At 43.3% G+C, this 15,295-nt stretch overlaps 1 protein-coding gene across 3 annotated transcripts in view; it reads left to right on the top strand.

The window, feature by feature from the left end:
• The window catches only part of PPP2R2C (protein phosphatase 2 regulatory subunit Bgamma), a 118,957-nt gene extending 109,121 nt beyond the window's left edge, over nt 1-9,836 (top strand). For all 3 annotated transcript variants that reach the window (XM_060246130.1, XM_060246131.1, XM_060246129.1), the window contains 3 exons: nt 4,854-5,023; nt 8,390-8,481; nt 9,330-9,836. In XM_060246130.1, the coding sequence (XP_060102113.1) occupies nt 4,854-5,023; nt 8,390-8,481; nt 9,330-9,621 (554 nt within the window). In that variant the 3' untranslated portion in view covers nt 9,622-9,836. The remainder of the gene's footprint in view (nt 1-4,853; nt 5,024-8,389; nt 8,482-9,329) is intronic.
• The last annotated feature ends 5,459 nt before the right edge of the window (nt 9,837-15,295 follow it).

The raw sequence follows: 15,295 nt of genomic DNA, 5'->3' as shown, positions 1-15,295 counted from the left end.
TTTGCATAAGGGAAGTCCTGTTCACCCAACAGCGAGCCCAGAAGGGCTATTCTTGATACATGATGACATATATTACACTGGAGGATGAGCAAGAGGATGAACCGGAGATGGAATAGTTATAGTTAAGTCCCATCATAGTATTGCCTGAGTTTTGAAGGTGTCAGAGGGGGTGTCTAGGTGTGTTGCAGGGCTGTGTCAAGACCCCGGCAGTTCAATGATCACAACCAGTCCATATAATAAATGGCACTTTATTGGAACGATAGTCCAAGGCAGGACAGCCTTTGCGAAAACTGTCTTGGTGGGCTTTTCTCCCAACTCTTATAGCTTTAGTCAAAACCGTTACATTTTTGAAGCAAAGCGGGAAACAACAATCCCTCCCCCAAAGTTCTTCCCATTCCATTTGCAGGTGCACATAATCTAGAAAGAGTGACCTTGGTCACCCTGATAACCCTTAAGACTAGGCTAGAGGGAGCTTCCAGGTTACATCATCTTGCCTTCAGCGATGTCCACAGATCATCCTCCTGCAGCACCTTTGAATCAGGAGGTTGGAGGGGCATCACAGACGTGGCGCCCCCATAGGAAGACCCTGGAGGGGGTTTTCTTCGGCATGGGACTTTTGCGGGGAGCTAGGGGCACAGCGGCAGCTGCTCCTGTGCTTCTTGCATGTCTCGAGGCTCTGCCGCCATGATAGCTGTCGTAGCAGCAGAAAAAGATGAATGCCCGACTGCTTTCTTTCGCTCTTTTCAGTAAGTCTTTGATGTATCGCCTTTCTACTTCTAGTGTGACAATTCTACTTGGCAAGTAAGTAAGCTTTCAATACCACTGGATGGGTTGTTCTGCATAACAATGAGCGGCTAGCTCAAAGGAAGGGATAGAGGCTGATTATACGCCTACTTCTCTTGCAAATGAGGCCTCGAAAAGTCTATGAGCAATATTAAGTATCAGTAATTACTTGAATTGGACTGAATAAAAATACTTAAATCAACCCAGATTATAATTGGATATATGTTAAAGAGACTATTATTTGGGTGCAATATGATCTGAACATAGATATATTCTAGAGAGATCTGTTCCTGTCGTCTGACTGCAATTGACATGATAACATTTGAAATCTCAGCTGGAGCTGATTCGGAATGATGATTTAACTGGACTTTAAGCTACTTTTCAACTTGAATTAAGAGACTGAGTTTGCTGACAGAGAAAAATGGCACTGCCAAGCGAAATGTCTTATAAAAAAGATATCTTATGTAATATCACTTTTCTGAAACAGGATCTTTGCTCATTAATGCAGCTAATTAGAAAGCAAATGGGAGCTTTTATGCTGAAAGCTAGCGAACTTTTAAATATACAGGAGCTGAGTGCTAAAGAGATTCTGATGACGTCTGCGGAATTAGAATGGGAAAGTGATCCGCTCCGAAACGAACAAAAGAAAACCAAGATGGATCCTTATGGCGTAGTTACAAAACAAGACCAAAAATTAAGATTGAGTGAAGTCATGCTGAAAGGAGGAAATGGTACTGAATTCTTCTTCCCATTAATGAGAGGGCAGGCCACATTGAGAAGAGAGAAGGTGCATCCCGGCCAGCAAATTAAGATGTGGAAATCTTTCAGGAAGAAGGACTCGAACTTTTCCCCTTTTTGTGGATAGTTGGATATGGAATTCTCAATAAGAACTGGCATGCGATTTTAAAAGGCAAAGTGTGAGGCCTGGGTTACACTAAGTTGGTTTTCTCTGGTATAATATGGATATAGAACCTAATGGAATCCAAAAGTTTTAAAATTTTGGGAAGAAGGATTCCTGAGTTCTGGTTTTCCTTGTGAGTAAACAAATATGGAATTATTAATAATGAATTGGTTTGTGATTTTAAAAGACCAAGGGAGATCCTAAGGAAGGAAGGGTGTTGTTAAAATTTTAGTTAAACATACAATTAATTTGGATCAATGCTAAAGAGTGCAGACAACACATTTATTTTTACATAGCAGATTTATTCTTAGTATGTTTATTTGGTGAAATTGCTCATATTGATATAAGAGCTGGATTAATTGTTAAAAAGGCAGATAGCACAAATATTTTGTAATCTGGTAGATTTGTCTCTAATATGTTCCTTTGGAGAAACTGTTTATATAGACATAGACAAATTATTATGTTGTATCTTTTTTAATTTGTTAAGGATAAAGATAGGATTTTTATGTGCTTATTTTAATAAGGATATTGTTAAACCAGCAAATTAGTTTGTGCTTATAACATGGTTAAGCTAAATCAGACAGCTTTGTGTTGAGATGGCTTGAAAAATTTTTTATATATATTTGTGTTCAAGAAGAATTGTTTAGATTTATATTGCTAGTATTAGTTTAGTAAAAAATTTCTATAATGAAAGACAAAGATGGTAAAATATAGGGAGAACTTTATACTTGCAGGTAGAATGATCTGGGTATTTTATTTGGAGGTAGAATTATAATTGATATTAGGGTTTGTAGAATCTTTCGGGATCAAGTGCCGTGTTCTACTCGAGAAAGTTTTCCTTCCAGACGTTTCGTTCTCAGCTGCGGAGAACATCCTCAGTGGCGTTGCAGCCGGAGCAGGCGCTCAGACCTTCTTGGCTGCTGTGCATTGAGTGGGGCCAGGGCTGCTGGAGAGCTTCTATTTGTAGGCTGGAGGGGGTGTGATGAAAGGGCAATTGGTTTGTGGATGTGCCCATTGTTTGGTGGGGCTTCCTGGAAGGGTAGTGATAAGGAAACTGGCTGTTGAATGTGACCATTGTTCTGTGTTAATTGCTGGGAAGGTTGGAAGGGGTTTGAAGATAAGGAAGATGGTTGTTGACTGTGCTGATTGTTCTGTGGAATTTGCTGGTTGTTCTGAGACTTTCTGAAATTTATCGTTTGTAGGACGTTTTGCAGAGCTGGGTACCAAGATTGGTGGATGAAAATGCCTTCTTCCTTTCTGTTAAAATTGTGCTGGTGTTTGTAAATCTCAATAGCTTCTCTGTTCAGGCGGGTATAAGAACATAAGAAGAACATAAGAACATAAGAGAAGCCATGTTAGATCAGGCCAATGGCCCATCCAGTCCAACATTCTGTGTCACACAGCGGCCAAATATATGAATTCCACATGTTAATCACCCTTTGGGTGAAGAAGTACTTCCTTTTATCCGTTTTAACCTGTCTGCTCAGCAATTTCATCGAATGCCCACGAGTTCTTGTATTGTGAGAAAGGGAGAAAAGTACTTCTTTCTCTACTTTCTCCATCCCATGCATTATCTTGTAAACTTCTATCATGTCACCCCTCAGTCGACGTTTCTCCAAGCTAAAGAGCCCTAAGCGTTTCAACCTTTCTTCATAGGGAAGGTGTTCCAGCCCTTTAATCATTTTAGTTGCCCTTTTCTGAACTTTCTCCAATGCTATAATATCCTTTTTGAGGTGCGGCGACCAGAACTGCACACAGTACTCCAAATGAGACCGCACCATCGATTTATACAGAGGCATTATGATACTGGCTGATTTGTTTTCAATTCCCTTCCTAATAATTCCCAGCATGGCGTTGGCCTTTTTTATTGCAAACGCACACTGTCTTGACATTTTCAGTGAATTATCTACCATGACCCCAAGATCTCTCTCTTGGTCTGTCTCTGCCAGTTCACACCCCATCAACTTGTATTTGTAGCTGGGATTCTTGGCCCCAATGTGCATTACTTTGCACTTGGCCACATTGAACCGCATCTGCCACGTTGACGCCCACTCACCCAGCCTCAACAGATCCCTTTGGAGTTCCTCACAATCCTCTCTGGTTCTCACCACCCTGAACAATTTAGTGTCATCCGCAAATTTGGCCACTTCACTGCTCACTCCCAACTCTAAATCATTTATGAACAAGTTAAAGAGGATGGGACCCAGTACCGAGCCCTGCGGCACCCCACTGCTTACCGTCCTCCACTGCGAAGACTGTATGATAATGTGAGACCGTAGAAAGGACTTCAGTTCTTTCAAAGTGGATGACGTGGTCTCCTTCTTGAAGTGCATGTTCAGCTACAGCTGATTTTTCTGGCTGAAACAAGCGACAGTGTCTCTTGTGTTCGGTGAGACGGGTGTTGATACTGCGTTGGGTAGTGCCAATGGTGTTCTGTTTGTAGTTAAAATTAATAAAATTATAAAATCCTAAAAAAAAAGACTAGGCTAGAGGAATATGGTAATAGTTACACAGAAATAGGCACAGCGCGAAGCAAAGCAGCAAGGAGCAAAATATCAGACAGCAAAATATCAAAATGGCAAGGCACTTGACAGTATGGTGCCTTAATGGTGGTGAGAACTTGTTTTAGGTCAGGAGGCTGCGGATAGGTGCAGAAAGGCCTGCCACCAAAAGCTTGTGGCGGCATTAGAGAGATCATTATCAGAGCTCTTCAGCCTATCCTGGGTAATATGCTGAGCTGATTTGAGCGGGCAGCAGTAGGTGACCATCAGTAGGTGGCCATCAGTGGTGTTCTGTTATCTCCTTTGGGTCAGTCTCAAAGCAGGTTGTTTCTGTGTACTATTCGGGCTTTGCTGATCTGTTTCTTTATGCAGTGGTTATTGTGAGACCTGCCAGTTCAAACCTAAGATAACAGTTCCACCCTTGGGACTGTGGCATGTGCTACAGACATTGGGTCCCGCATCTAGCAGCATGGCATTGCTCTTTGTCCCACCTGACTAATTTCTTTGCAGAATTATGGAGGCCGGCACCTTCTTCTCCATCAGGGCTGAGAAGCTTTGTGTCTGCTTCTGTTCTGAACAGTTTGAAGAGGCCAGGGGGGGAATGAAGGACAGATGTGAGCATCTCTGCATAGTCTTCTTCACTGTTTTCCTCTCCCTGTCCTCCCCAGTTTATGAAGAACCAGAAGACCCGAGCAGCCGATCTTTTTTCTCCGAAATTATTTCCTCTGTGTCAGATGTCAAATTCAGCCACAGTGGCCGATACATGTTAGCAAGAGATTACCTCACTGTCAAAGTTTGGGATCTGAATATGGAAACGAGGCCTGTAGAAACTTACCAGGTGTGTGATGTTTCTTTTCTAGAGCTGGAATGTCCTGTGATTGTTGCAATTGCACAGATATTTTAAGCAATAACAAAAAATGTCAATGGTGTACCACTTAACTCTGCTATCATTTAATATATGCTATTGCCATTCCTAGAATTATTGTTTTCTCTTGCTTGATGCAGTTAGTGTGAATATGTTTGGACATTTTCCAAACTGTGTTTGGGCTATAAAACTAGTACTAATCCAAAATAACTGTAATTTGGTGTATTGTCTGAAGATGTAGCTCTGTCCATGGACAATTCAGGCAAAGAACACTTATCCTCTCCTACACTCACACCCTTGAGATCTTGCTAGTGATGTCGGCCTGCCAACTCCAGGTTTGGAAATACCTGGAGATCTGAGGGTGGGCCCTGGGAGAGCGGGGTTTAGGCATACCTTGATAGGCCACCTTTCAAAGCAGCCATTTTCTCTGGGAGAAGTGAACAGATGTTTTAAATAAATAAATACTACGTGATTGATGTCGTCTGGATGGAGACATTCTGCTTGGCTGCTGCATGGAGCACCCTCAGATTCCAGGCAGTGAAACATTCTGCCCATCCAGGGATTATGGGAATGTTTGGCTGTGGGGGCTTCTCACACTGGTGGGTATTTACCTGAGGGCTGGGAAGGTTGTGGCAGGACAAAGAGGGAAGGAAAGTTCCTATTTGGGGGCAGCAAACAAGAGAAGACCAAAGAATCTAGTTAACACAAAAAGGGTATGTTATGATTATTTTCTGTCACAGTAGTAACAGATACTTCCTGGGTGATTCCCGGTCTTGTTCATACTTAGGTATTCTTGATTGCACATAAAAAATGATTGTGATGATCAGATGGTTGAATAATAAACTGAAACAAAATTAGATTAATTCAAGGCTATCCAGATGTGGAGGACCAAGGAATGTATGTTTGTGTGCCACGCCACCCAGATCCCCAGAACTGACAGCTGCCAAAAATGTTTGAGAAATGCTCTTTTTAATTCCATGTGCATATTTAAAGTCTGAGGAATACTTTGGTTGAAATGCTCTGCAGGTGTGTCACCTGCAGGGGATCGGGAAGGGCCTTCTGCTGGCTGCCCCCATCCTGGGAAGGGCCCAGAGCACCCACCTGACCCTTGGCTTCCTTCTCAGACCCAGGCAGTAGAACAACAACAAGTTTATTGCAAGTGCTCAAGAACAAACAAGTGGGTTGCAACTTTTAGTGCAAGAGTGAACAGTAATAGTGAACATGGAAAAATAGTAAAGATGGTACAAGGGGGAAAAAACTGAAAAACTGACATGACTGAATATACATTCGTTTTCTTCTGATTCCAACTGACTCACCACTCTTTGAATAAGGGATCTCTCTGCTGCAGCCTTCTTTCCAGCTCAGCCTTTCCAGAGAGAGAACACTCCTTCTCCTCCTCCAGCCTCCATTGAGGAATGGCCATTCCTCCACTTTGGCCTCTCCTACAGACTCTTTAAACTCCAGCAAATAAAAAGGGGGGACACCAGCTTTAAAATAAAGCCTGGTCATGTGTAAAGCTACCCCAAAGGTATTTGGAAACCTAGACCAAGGCTGTTTCAGGTAGATAGAGACCCCTGATGCTTAGATTTTCAACTTGACAGGCAAGACACAGAGGAAGATGAACAGCAAAGGTTTATTGAACAGAACATAAAATGTTTGCAAATATGATGTATACAAAGGCGAGAGAGAGACTAGATATATGAAGCAAAGCTGACTCTCAAAGTAAGTAACCTCCGAGGGGAGACTCAGTTCCCCCCCCTCTGGACAGGTAGTTTCCCCAGCAGGTTCCCGGCAGCTGCTCTTTCCTCTCCCAAAGCACACCTTTCCACAGATCCTGCACACATAGACCAGGTACGAAGGGTGGGCCCTGGACAGGATGCTTATTTGTCACACTGGAATAGGCTACTTCATCCCTAAGCCAATGCCCAAACCTTCACTAAAAAAATCAAAAAACACAGGCAAAGCTGATTTCCCTTCCAGATATTTGCATTGGCCAGCTACCTCTGAACATCTCTTGCCTTGAAAACCCCACTAGGAGTTACTATAACTCAGATAGGGCAGCGCTTTCCAGCAGCACTATAAAGCACATGGCCAATGGCCACATCTGGAAATGTCCCTACCTGGAAACAGCCCCCCCCGCCTTCTGCTGAGAGCCATGAGAATAATAATAATAATAATAATAATAATAATAATAATAATAATAATAATAATAATAATAATAATAATAATTTTATTCTTATATCCCGCCCTCCCCCGCCAAAGGCGGGCTCAGGGCGGCTCACAAGCATGGAAATCCATGGTTCAATAAAACAATACAATACAACAGCAATTTTAAATCAATAACATAATAAATAAGTTAGTTAAAATAGATAAAAGGTGCTACATTACTATGGGCCATAATATCCACAAGATGGCTGGATGGCTACACATCAATTTCATCAGTTTAGCCAGGTTCTGTTTCGAAAGCCAGCTGAAAAAGAAATGTTTTACAAGCCCTGCGGAATTGATTCAAGTCCCGCAGGGCTCGCACCATCTCTGGTAGATGATTCCACCATCGAGGGGCCATTGCGGAGAAGGCTTGCTCCCTGGTTGCCTTTAATCGAGCCTCTCTTGGCCCAGGGATTATTAGGAGATTTTGCGAGCTAGATCTCAGTGCTCTCTGGGGAACATATGGGGAGAGGCGGTCCCTTAGGTAGGCAGGTCCTCGGCCATATAGGGCTTTAAAGGTAATGACCAGCACTTTATAGCGAACACGGTACACAACCGGCAGCCAATGCAGATCCCGCAGCCCAGGCCGCACATGTGAGAAGTCCAGATGTGTCTTTCTGTCCCCACAAAGTGGGCAAGGGTGCTTGTCATGCCATCATGGCAGGCAGAGAGATTCATTGGCATCTGTAACATAACCTATCAAGAAGGCTACTTCTAGGAAGATTTTCTTTATTTTGTTCATGTTTGTTTGAGGCCACCCATCTCCACCCTGCCCAGAGAAGCCAGTGACTTAAGGGGAGTGTAGCGCAGAGTGGGAAAGCTGCAGTCCTGCAGCCCAAGCTCTGCTCACAACCTGTCTTTGATCTCGGCGGAAGCTGGGTTCAGGTAGCCATTCAAAGTTGACTCAGCCTTCTATCTTTCTGAGGTCGGTAAAATGAGTCCCCAGCTTGCTGGGGGGAAAGTGTAGATGACTGGGGAAGGCAAGGGCAAACCACCCTGTAAAAAGTCTGCTGTGAAAACATCATGATGCAACATCACCCCAGAGTTGGAAAAGACTGGTTCTTGCACAGGGGACCTTTCCTTTAGCTTTTTAAACTCAGGATAATAAAGTTGCCTTTTGCTCTTCAACAGGTCCACGACTACCTTCGAAGCAAGCTGTGTTCACTTTATGAAAATGACTGCATCTTTGACAAGTTTGAATGTGCATGGAATGGGTCTGACAGGTAACTTGCCCTTTGATTAGCCTCTCTGATTAGCAATAAGTCATGTGCAGCTGATAGGAAACAGAAAGATACACTTGTGCATTTCCACTGTGAACAGTTAAAGGATTTTTGCAGAATTCTTTTTGGGCATTTGCATCCGCTACCCGGGGGCTGCCCTGTGGAGCTTATTAGTCCGAGCTCAGCAGTTTGGAAGGCTGGGATAAAATGGCCCCTAACAAGGAATAAGCAAAAAAGCATTTTAAATGCTCCCCTTCCTTTTTCTTTTGCTCTCATATTGATGCCTTTCCATTTTCCACATTCTGCTTATGGCATGCTGCCTATCAAACCACAAGAAACCTGATTTTGATTCTGAGCAGAGCGGGGAACTGCTCTCCAATCTTCTGCTCTCAGGCCAAAACTCTGGGAGTGCTCTGTATGTCGGGTGATGAGGCAAGAGACACCATAAATTTTAAACAACAAAACAGTGTAATGTAGAGGTCAGTGGTGTTCTGACAAAGCTTGCATGTAGAACTTCAAATAGACAAGAGCATGTAGCAAAAAGGCATTCACAGAAGACAGTTCAAAAATAGTCTTTCCAAGGAGTAACAATATTCCAGTATTTAGTTTGTGGAACTAAATGAAGCCCTTCCAAAGATGTCTGTTCTAGATATCAGGACGTTTCATCTATCTTTCTTCAGTTTGGAGCCTTATTTATCACTGGAACCCAATCTTTACAATACATTCACAAGAGACCAACAAGGTTCAGAACGTGTCTGTTAGATATCCAGGGAGGCTTGACAGAGAGCTTCTTAGCAGATGGTGCCCTCCTGCCACTACTTAACCCTTCTCCTGTCTATCTCCCCCTCCAGCGTGATCATGACAGGGGCCTACAACAACTTCTTTCGCATGTTTGACCGGAACACCAAGCGTGATGTGACTCTGGAGGCTTCGCGCGAAAGCAGCAAGCCCAGAGCCGTCCTCAAGCCTCGGCGGGTGTGCGCGGGTGGGAAACGGAGGAAAGACGACATCAGCATTGACAGTTTGGACTTCACCAAGAAGATTCTGCACACGGCATGGCACCCGACAGAGAACATTATTGCTATCGCAGCCACAAACAATCTGTACATATTTCAAGACAAAATGAACTCTGAAATGCACTAGGATGCCTGTGTGAGAAAGGAACCTTGGAAGTGTTGATGGGTGTGGTGTGGCCACTGTCTGTACCCTCTCCAGGGAAGTAGATGCCATTGGAAGAAGTGGAATTTATTCTCCACTAAATCAAGGTGTGACCGGGATGGATTCACAAAACAAGCAAATGTTTTGATTCACTGCAGTTATGATTGCAGAAGGGCACCACTGCAAATATGTCCAAATAAATTATTTGACTTTGTTAAGGAAGAGGTTGTGTCTGTCTCACTCATCCCGGGTTACTTTGGCACACTTTGTTTCTGAAAGACAAGGGAGAAGAGTGTGACACTGTAGGTCAGAGGGCCAGACCAGACCCAAGGCCTGGTTCGCAAAGGGGCTATCTGTGGTCAGAAGACTCCAGTTGTCCTTCTGACTGGCAGGTGAGGAGCCTCCTTCTAGTGCCCACTCAGCTGCTTTCTGGCACTGAAGGGATTCCTTGCAGCACCAAGCAGAAGATGCAGCTGCTGGTACTAGGTAATTCTGGGTATAGTTCCTGCTGGTACTAGGTAAAAAAATTGACTTGGGTGGGTGGTGATGTGGAGAGAGGATTGAACTGCTGCAAGGGAGGCTTCTAAACACAGGAATCTGCCTTCTGCAGGGCCGTAGTGCCAGCTCTGAATGGCATCTCTTAGACAGAGAAAGGTCTTCAGCAGCACCTGAGAGCCTTTAACTGGCAACACCAGAGATCAAAGTTTTTGCATAACGCAACAGGTGACAGCCCCATTCACCACCGCAAGGCTTCTGTACCTCATGTCTGAACCAGGCCTAAGTGTGGTCTCCAGTCCAAGTGACAGGGAGGCAGAATGTTGGTCTCAGCAGACACCCCATCAGAATTCTTGGGAACTAGGAGGAGGGAGAGCCTTTTGAGGAAAGGCAGAGGGGGTTCAGTTGGAATTCGTTGGATTCCCCCCTATTGATTATGTGACGATCCAGGTCTGCACAGCCCTTCAAGCTTCTTACAGGTTGTCCTCTTATAGTGGTTTAAAAAAAAATTCTCCTCCTGCTTCTGAGAATCCGGCCCATTGGACAGGTTCTTGTTACAATAGCAGGCTGTAATGAAAGCACAGAATTAAGTTCCTCAAGGGTATTTTAAACTGCCAATAGAGCAAAGTGTGAGTCCAGTGGCACCTTTAAGACCAACAAAGTTCAATTCTTCCAAGAAAAGGGTTCAAACACAGCATGCACATGAAAGCTTCTACCCAGAATGAAACTTCGTTGGTCTTAAAGGCCCTACTGGACTCAGACGTCATTCTATTGCTTCAGACCAACATGATGACCCCCCTTCCACTACCAGTGCCCATCTGGAGTGCCAGACAGATGTTACTGCTGCAACTGGTGTTTTGTTTGCAGTTTGGAAGTGAAAATTTGACAGGGATTTATTTCTTTTAGATAAATCATCCAGGCTGGCCTGATCTCGTCAAGCTAAGCAGGGTTGGCCCTGCTGAGTACTTGGATGGGAGACCACCAGGGAGGAAGTCCTTGTTGCAGTTGAGAGGCAGGCCATGGCAAACCACCTCTGGACATCTTGCCCTGAACACTCTATGGGGTCACCATAAATAGGCGCTTTCCACCATCACCTCACCTCTCCTCCTCCATTTTATCCTCCCAACAGCCCCTTGTGGTAGATGAGGCTCTGGCCCCAGGTCACCCCATCAGCTGCCACAGCAATCTGGGTCTCCCAAATCTAACCACTATGCCATGCTGCCCAAACTACACCCTATGTCAAAGAGAGTAATTATGAGATGTCTCAAAACTGTAATATTTTTAAAAAAACAGGTACAGGTAAAGGGGAAGCGATTCGGTGGGTGGTGGGAGTGTGTGTTTAATCCTATTTCCGCCTTGTCCCCACCAAATATGTTAGATTTGGAGCACATGCATGGCCAATATCCCACCGGCTGATTCTGTGCTGCTCTGGATCAACCTTTTGACAAATACAAGACACAATAGAGGAACCTGCATGTTTTTGCATTTTTCTGTGTGAGGAGGAAGGGAGGGGCGGGGGGGGGGACAATGGATTTGCTTGCAGATCCCAATATATGATTTTATATGAGGCCTTGAAAACACATAGAAACAAGTTGCACCTGAGGTTTTGGGGAGTGATGCTATATATTGTGTGGAAGCATCAGCTTCCAGTTATTCATGCAAGTTTATGAAATGTGTAGATTAATTTTAAATGAAAACAAGGAATGTTTATTTATAAAGCTACCATATGTTCTGGGAAGACATGGACAGTATTTATGTACATAAAAGTCTACTAAATTTATACCATTTTTCCTTGTAAAAAGGTTTAATATGGTAAAATTGTATAGAAACATTGCTAAAGCAAAACTACATAACTTTTCTTCAAAAGTTTCTTTGAGTTGCTAAGATTAATGCTTTATGTATTACTCTTAGCAATGCAAAAAAAAGCAAACTGCAGACTCCCTTTCAAGCTTCAAACACTCAGAAGATACCAAGGTCAGAACTTGCTCAGCCAAGACTGTGTAAGTAACTAGTTATAAAAAGGATTCTTTAGGCTCCCTTTCCATTTGGTTTTCAGTTCTGTTTATTCCTCAACTACTAAACACCAAATTGGTAGCAGGCCTACACAGAATCTGGATAGATCTATAAATTAGCTTTCTAGTCCCCAAACTGGAACAAATGTGATAGACCAGTGGTCCAGTTGGAATTCTGGTATCCCTGCATTTTTTAAAAAATTGTGACTGTAAAAACAAAACTGTGAAACCACAAAAGGGATCTTTTTCCTGTCTTTGGTTTTGAGTCTCCAGTGGTGTGGAGTAAGTCATAGTACAGTCAGTCAACAGGATTGTTTCAGGGTGGCTGTACTCATGTTCACAGCTGCATTCTTATGTTGCACAAATTAGGTAACATTGAAAATATATTTATACATATATAAATATGTTGATACTGGCTTTTCAATAAACACTTTCTTACCAAACCCCACCATGTGTAATTTTACTTCAATTGCTCATTGAAACCAAAGAATTGCAGCTTGGAATCTGGAGTGCCCCCCCCACCTCTGTATGGACCAACAGCTGCCCCAGAATCAGACATCTCCCTGTTCACAAGTTATTTCCCTTTATGGATCATTTTGATCTGAGAAGGCCATGACTTCTGTGTTGGAGCCTTGCCTGTCCTAGATACTAGTATGTAAAGATTACATCAATGTCCCTAATGGCCATTATAACTCAGTCACTGGTTCAGGGTATCTTCCTGTGTCTACAGCAGTCACTGCTCCCTTCTTCAAACACAGCTACTAGAATGTGAGTCTATCGGTGCTTAAATCTTGTAGATTGCTAATAGCTGCAAGAAAACAAGATCTTGTTTCTTTTTTCTTTCTTGCAGCTGTTACCAGTAAAGTTCCTCCGATATAAACCTTGCCAGACTTCCATATTTTTGTCACATTATTCACACTGATATATTCCATCAAGTCTGTCTTGCATTTTTGTATTACTTCATCTTGTAATAATAATGTGTCATTTATTTCCATCTTTTCTTTCTTACTTTCATTCCTCCAGATTAACTCTACTGGATTATGATCCACTAGGATTTTTGGCAAAGTCTCTGCTTTTCAAACTTTTCAAAAATTAACATTTTTGATATCTAACACATTTATTCTTGAATACAATAGGTGTCTGTCAGAAAAAAAACGTAAAATCTCTTTCCGCTGGATCAGGGGTGGCCAAAGTTGCTTAACGTAAAAGCCACGGAATAAATGTCAGCTGTCGGAGAGCCTCGAGACGTGAAGGCTGATCCCCCTCCAGCTCCTCTTCTCCGTCTGAATTCGCACAAGCTGCTGCAGGGCTGCAACTCACTCGCTCTGCCTCTTTCCTGTGGCAAGCAGAAACCGGTTTTCAGAGGATCTTGCTTGCTGTGGGAAAGAGGTGGAGCGAGCTGCAGCCTTGCAGAAGTTTTGCAAAATTAGACAGAAGCCCCACGGAGAAGAGGAGCATGAAACCAGTACAAGGCTAGTGGGGAATTGGTTGAATATTATATGCGTGTTTATTAAAACACTTTATACTTTCTTTGCATGGAAAGATAGAATACTTATGTATGCACTTTACAACACGACCATGCTAGGAGACTTAAAAAACAAAACCTGGGACTATCAGTTCCTATAAAATCAGCAGAGAATGGTTAGGGAATTATTTTTTAGCTCCAGTGGGAAAAGGAAACACACATGTACCATATAAACCACTGACCACCATTTGCATCATTATGCATCCCTCTTTGCCTTGACACCAAGGTGAGTAAATTCAGCTCCTACAAGAGCTATGAGACTAAGGGGGAACTCTGCACTGCACTCTTTAATTCCATCCCTCCTTCCAGTGGCTCCCTTGGCTCTTGCACTCTCTTTCCCCGCTCTAGGTCTCCGAGTGACCTGTGGTGAAGAGCTTACATGCCCACCCTATTTTCCCTCCTTCCCTGCTTTACACATGGCCAAAATAGCCACCTACCTAAGTCAGTGCTCAGAGGCCAACTGAGGTCCTGCTGCTAAGCATGCTTACTTGAAAGTAAGCCTGCATTAAGTTCCTCCTTGACCTCCAAAAACTCTACAATATGTGTGAAAGATCCACACGCGGCTCCCAAGCTGCAGTTTGGTCACCCGATCTGGATGAAGTGTTGACCAGTTTTTTTCCAATGTATCTAAATGTTTTGGGGAAGTTTTCCTCCAACATTCTTAAATGTCTTTTTAAAAAAGTCTTAACACCCTGTTCATATCTCCAAAAAGCAAAAGTCTCTTTCTTGAAAATCCAGTAATATTTGATAGAAACTTTCAAAAAAATCATTTTTTGTATGATTTGGAGTGATATTGATGTCAGTCTCCATGTTTGTCCTTCTGGTAACCTAATCTTCAAAATCATATATCTTCCATTTTTTTCTTTTAGTTTTTCAAGAACTTCCATGCTTTAGATATTAATATATATAGCTGCACCCTTTTTTGTTCCATTTGTGCAGACACAAATATGTATTGAGCTTTCTAAGTGCAAGTTTTTGCTTTTTGCTTTTTTTATTTTATTGCTTAGAAGGGGAATTTACGCCACTCAAATTAAAGGAAATTATTTTCAGTTTGTTCTCCCCTTCCTCCTCATTTCTTCTACTTTCTTTTTCTTATTCCTCTTTCCTAGCTGAGGTTTCCGCGTCTTCCGATCTCAAGCTTTGATCTCTATCTTTTGCTGACAATTCTTGTAAGAGTTAGTTCAGCTTGTTCAACTAATGTTATTATTTCCCTACCTTTTGGTCAGGAATATTTCTAAAGCAAAGGGGATTTCCAATGATCTCTTCCTTGCTTTCACTGAAGGGTGAAGGCAGCAGAAGGACAAGCAGCCAGCAGGGGAGAGCGAGCAGCAAGCACCTGGCCCAGGCTTCCTTTCAGCTTCAAAGATTCCAGCAGCCACTGCCTGCCTGCCGACCAGCGCTGAGAGAGGCTTTCCCATCCATCCTGACTTCCACCAGCGGGTGTGTGGTGGCAAGAGGCACGGGGCCCACTGCCTGCTTCAAGCCTCTTCTGTCATCTCGCTGCTTGGGCAGAAGGACTGGAAGGCAGAGAAAGTGGCCGGGGGGGGGGGGAGGGAGAAACCGGGAGGGGGGCGTGCGTGGAATTTCCTCCCCCCACAAATACTGTTGGTCCCTAGTTTGTCACAAA

Source organism: Heteronotia binoei, chromosome 9 (assembly GCF_032191835.1).
Source record: "Heteronotia binoei isolate CCM8104 ecotype False Entrance Well chromosome 9, APGP_CSIRO_Hbin_v1, whole genome shotgun sequence".
NCBI classification, from domain to species: domain Eukaryota; kingdom Metazoa; phylum Chordata; class Lepidosauria; order Squamata; family Gekkonidae; genus Heteronotia; species Heteronotia binoei.
Note: the sequence above shows the minus strand (reverse complement) of the source record. Positions and strands in the feature narration are given on the sequence as shown.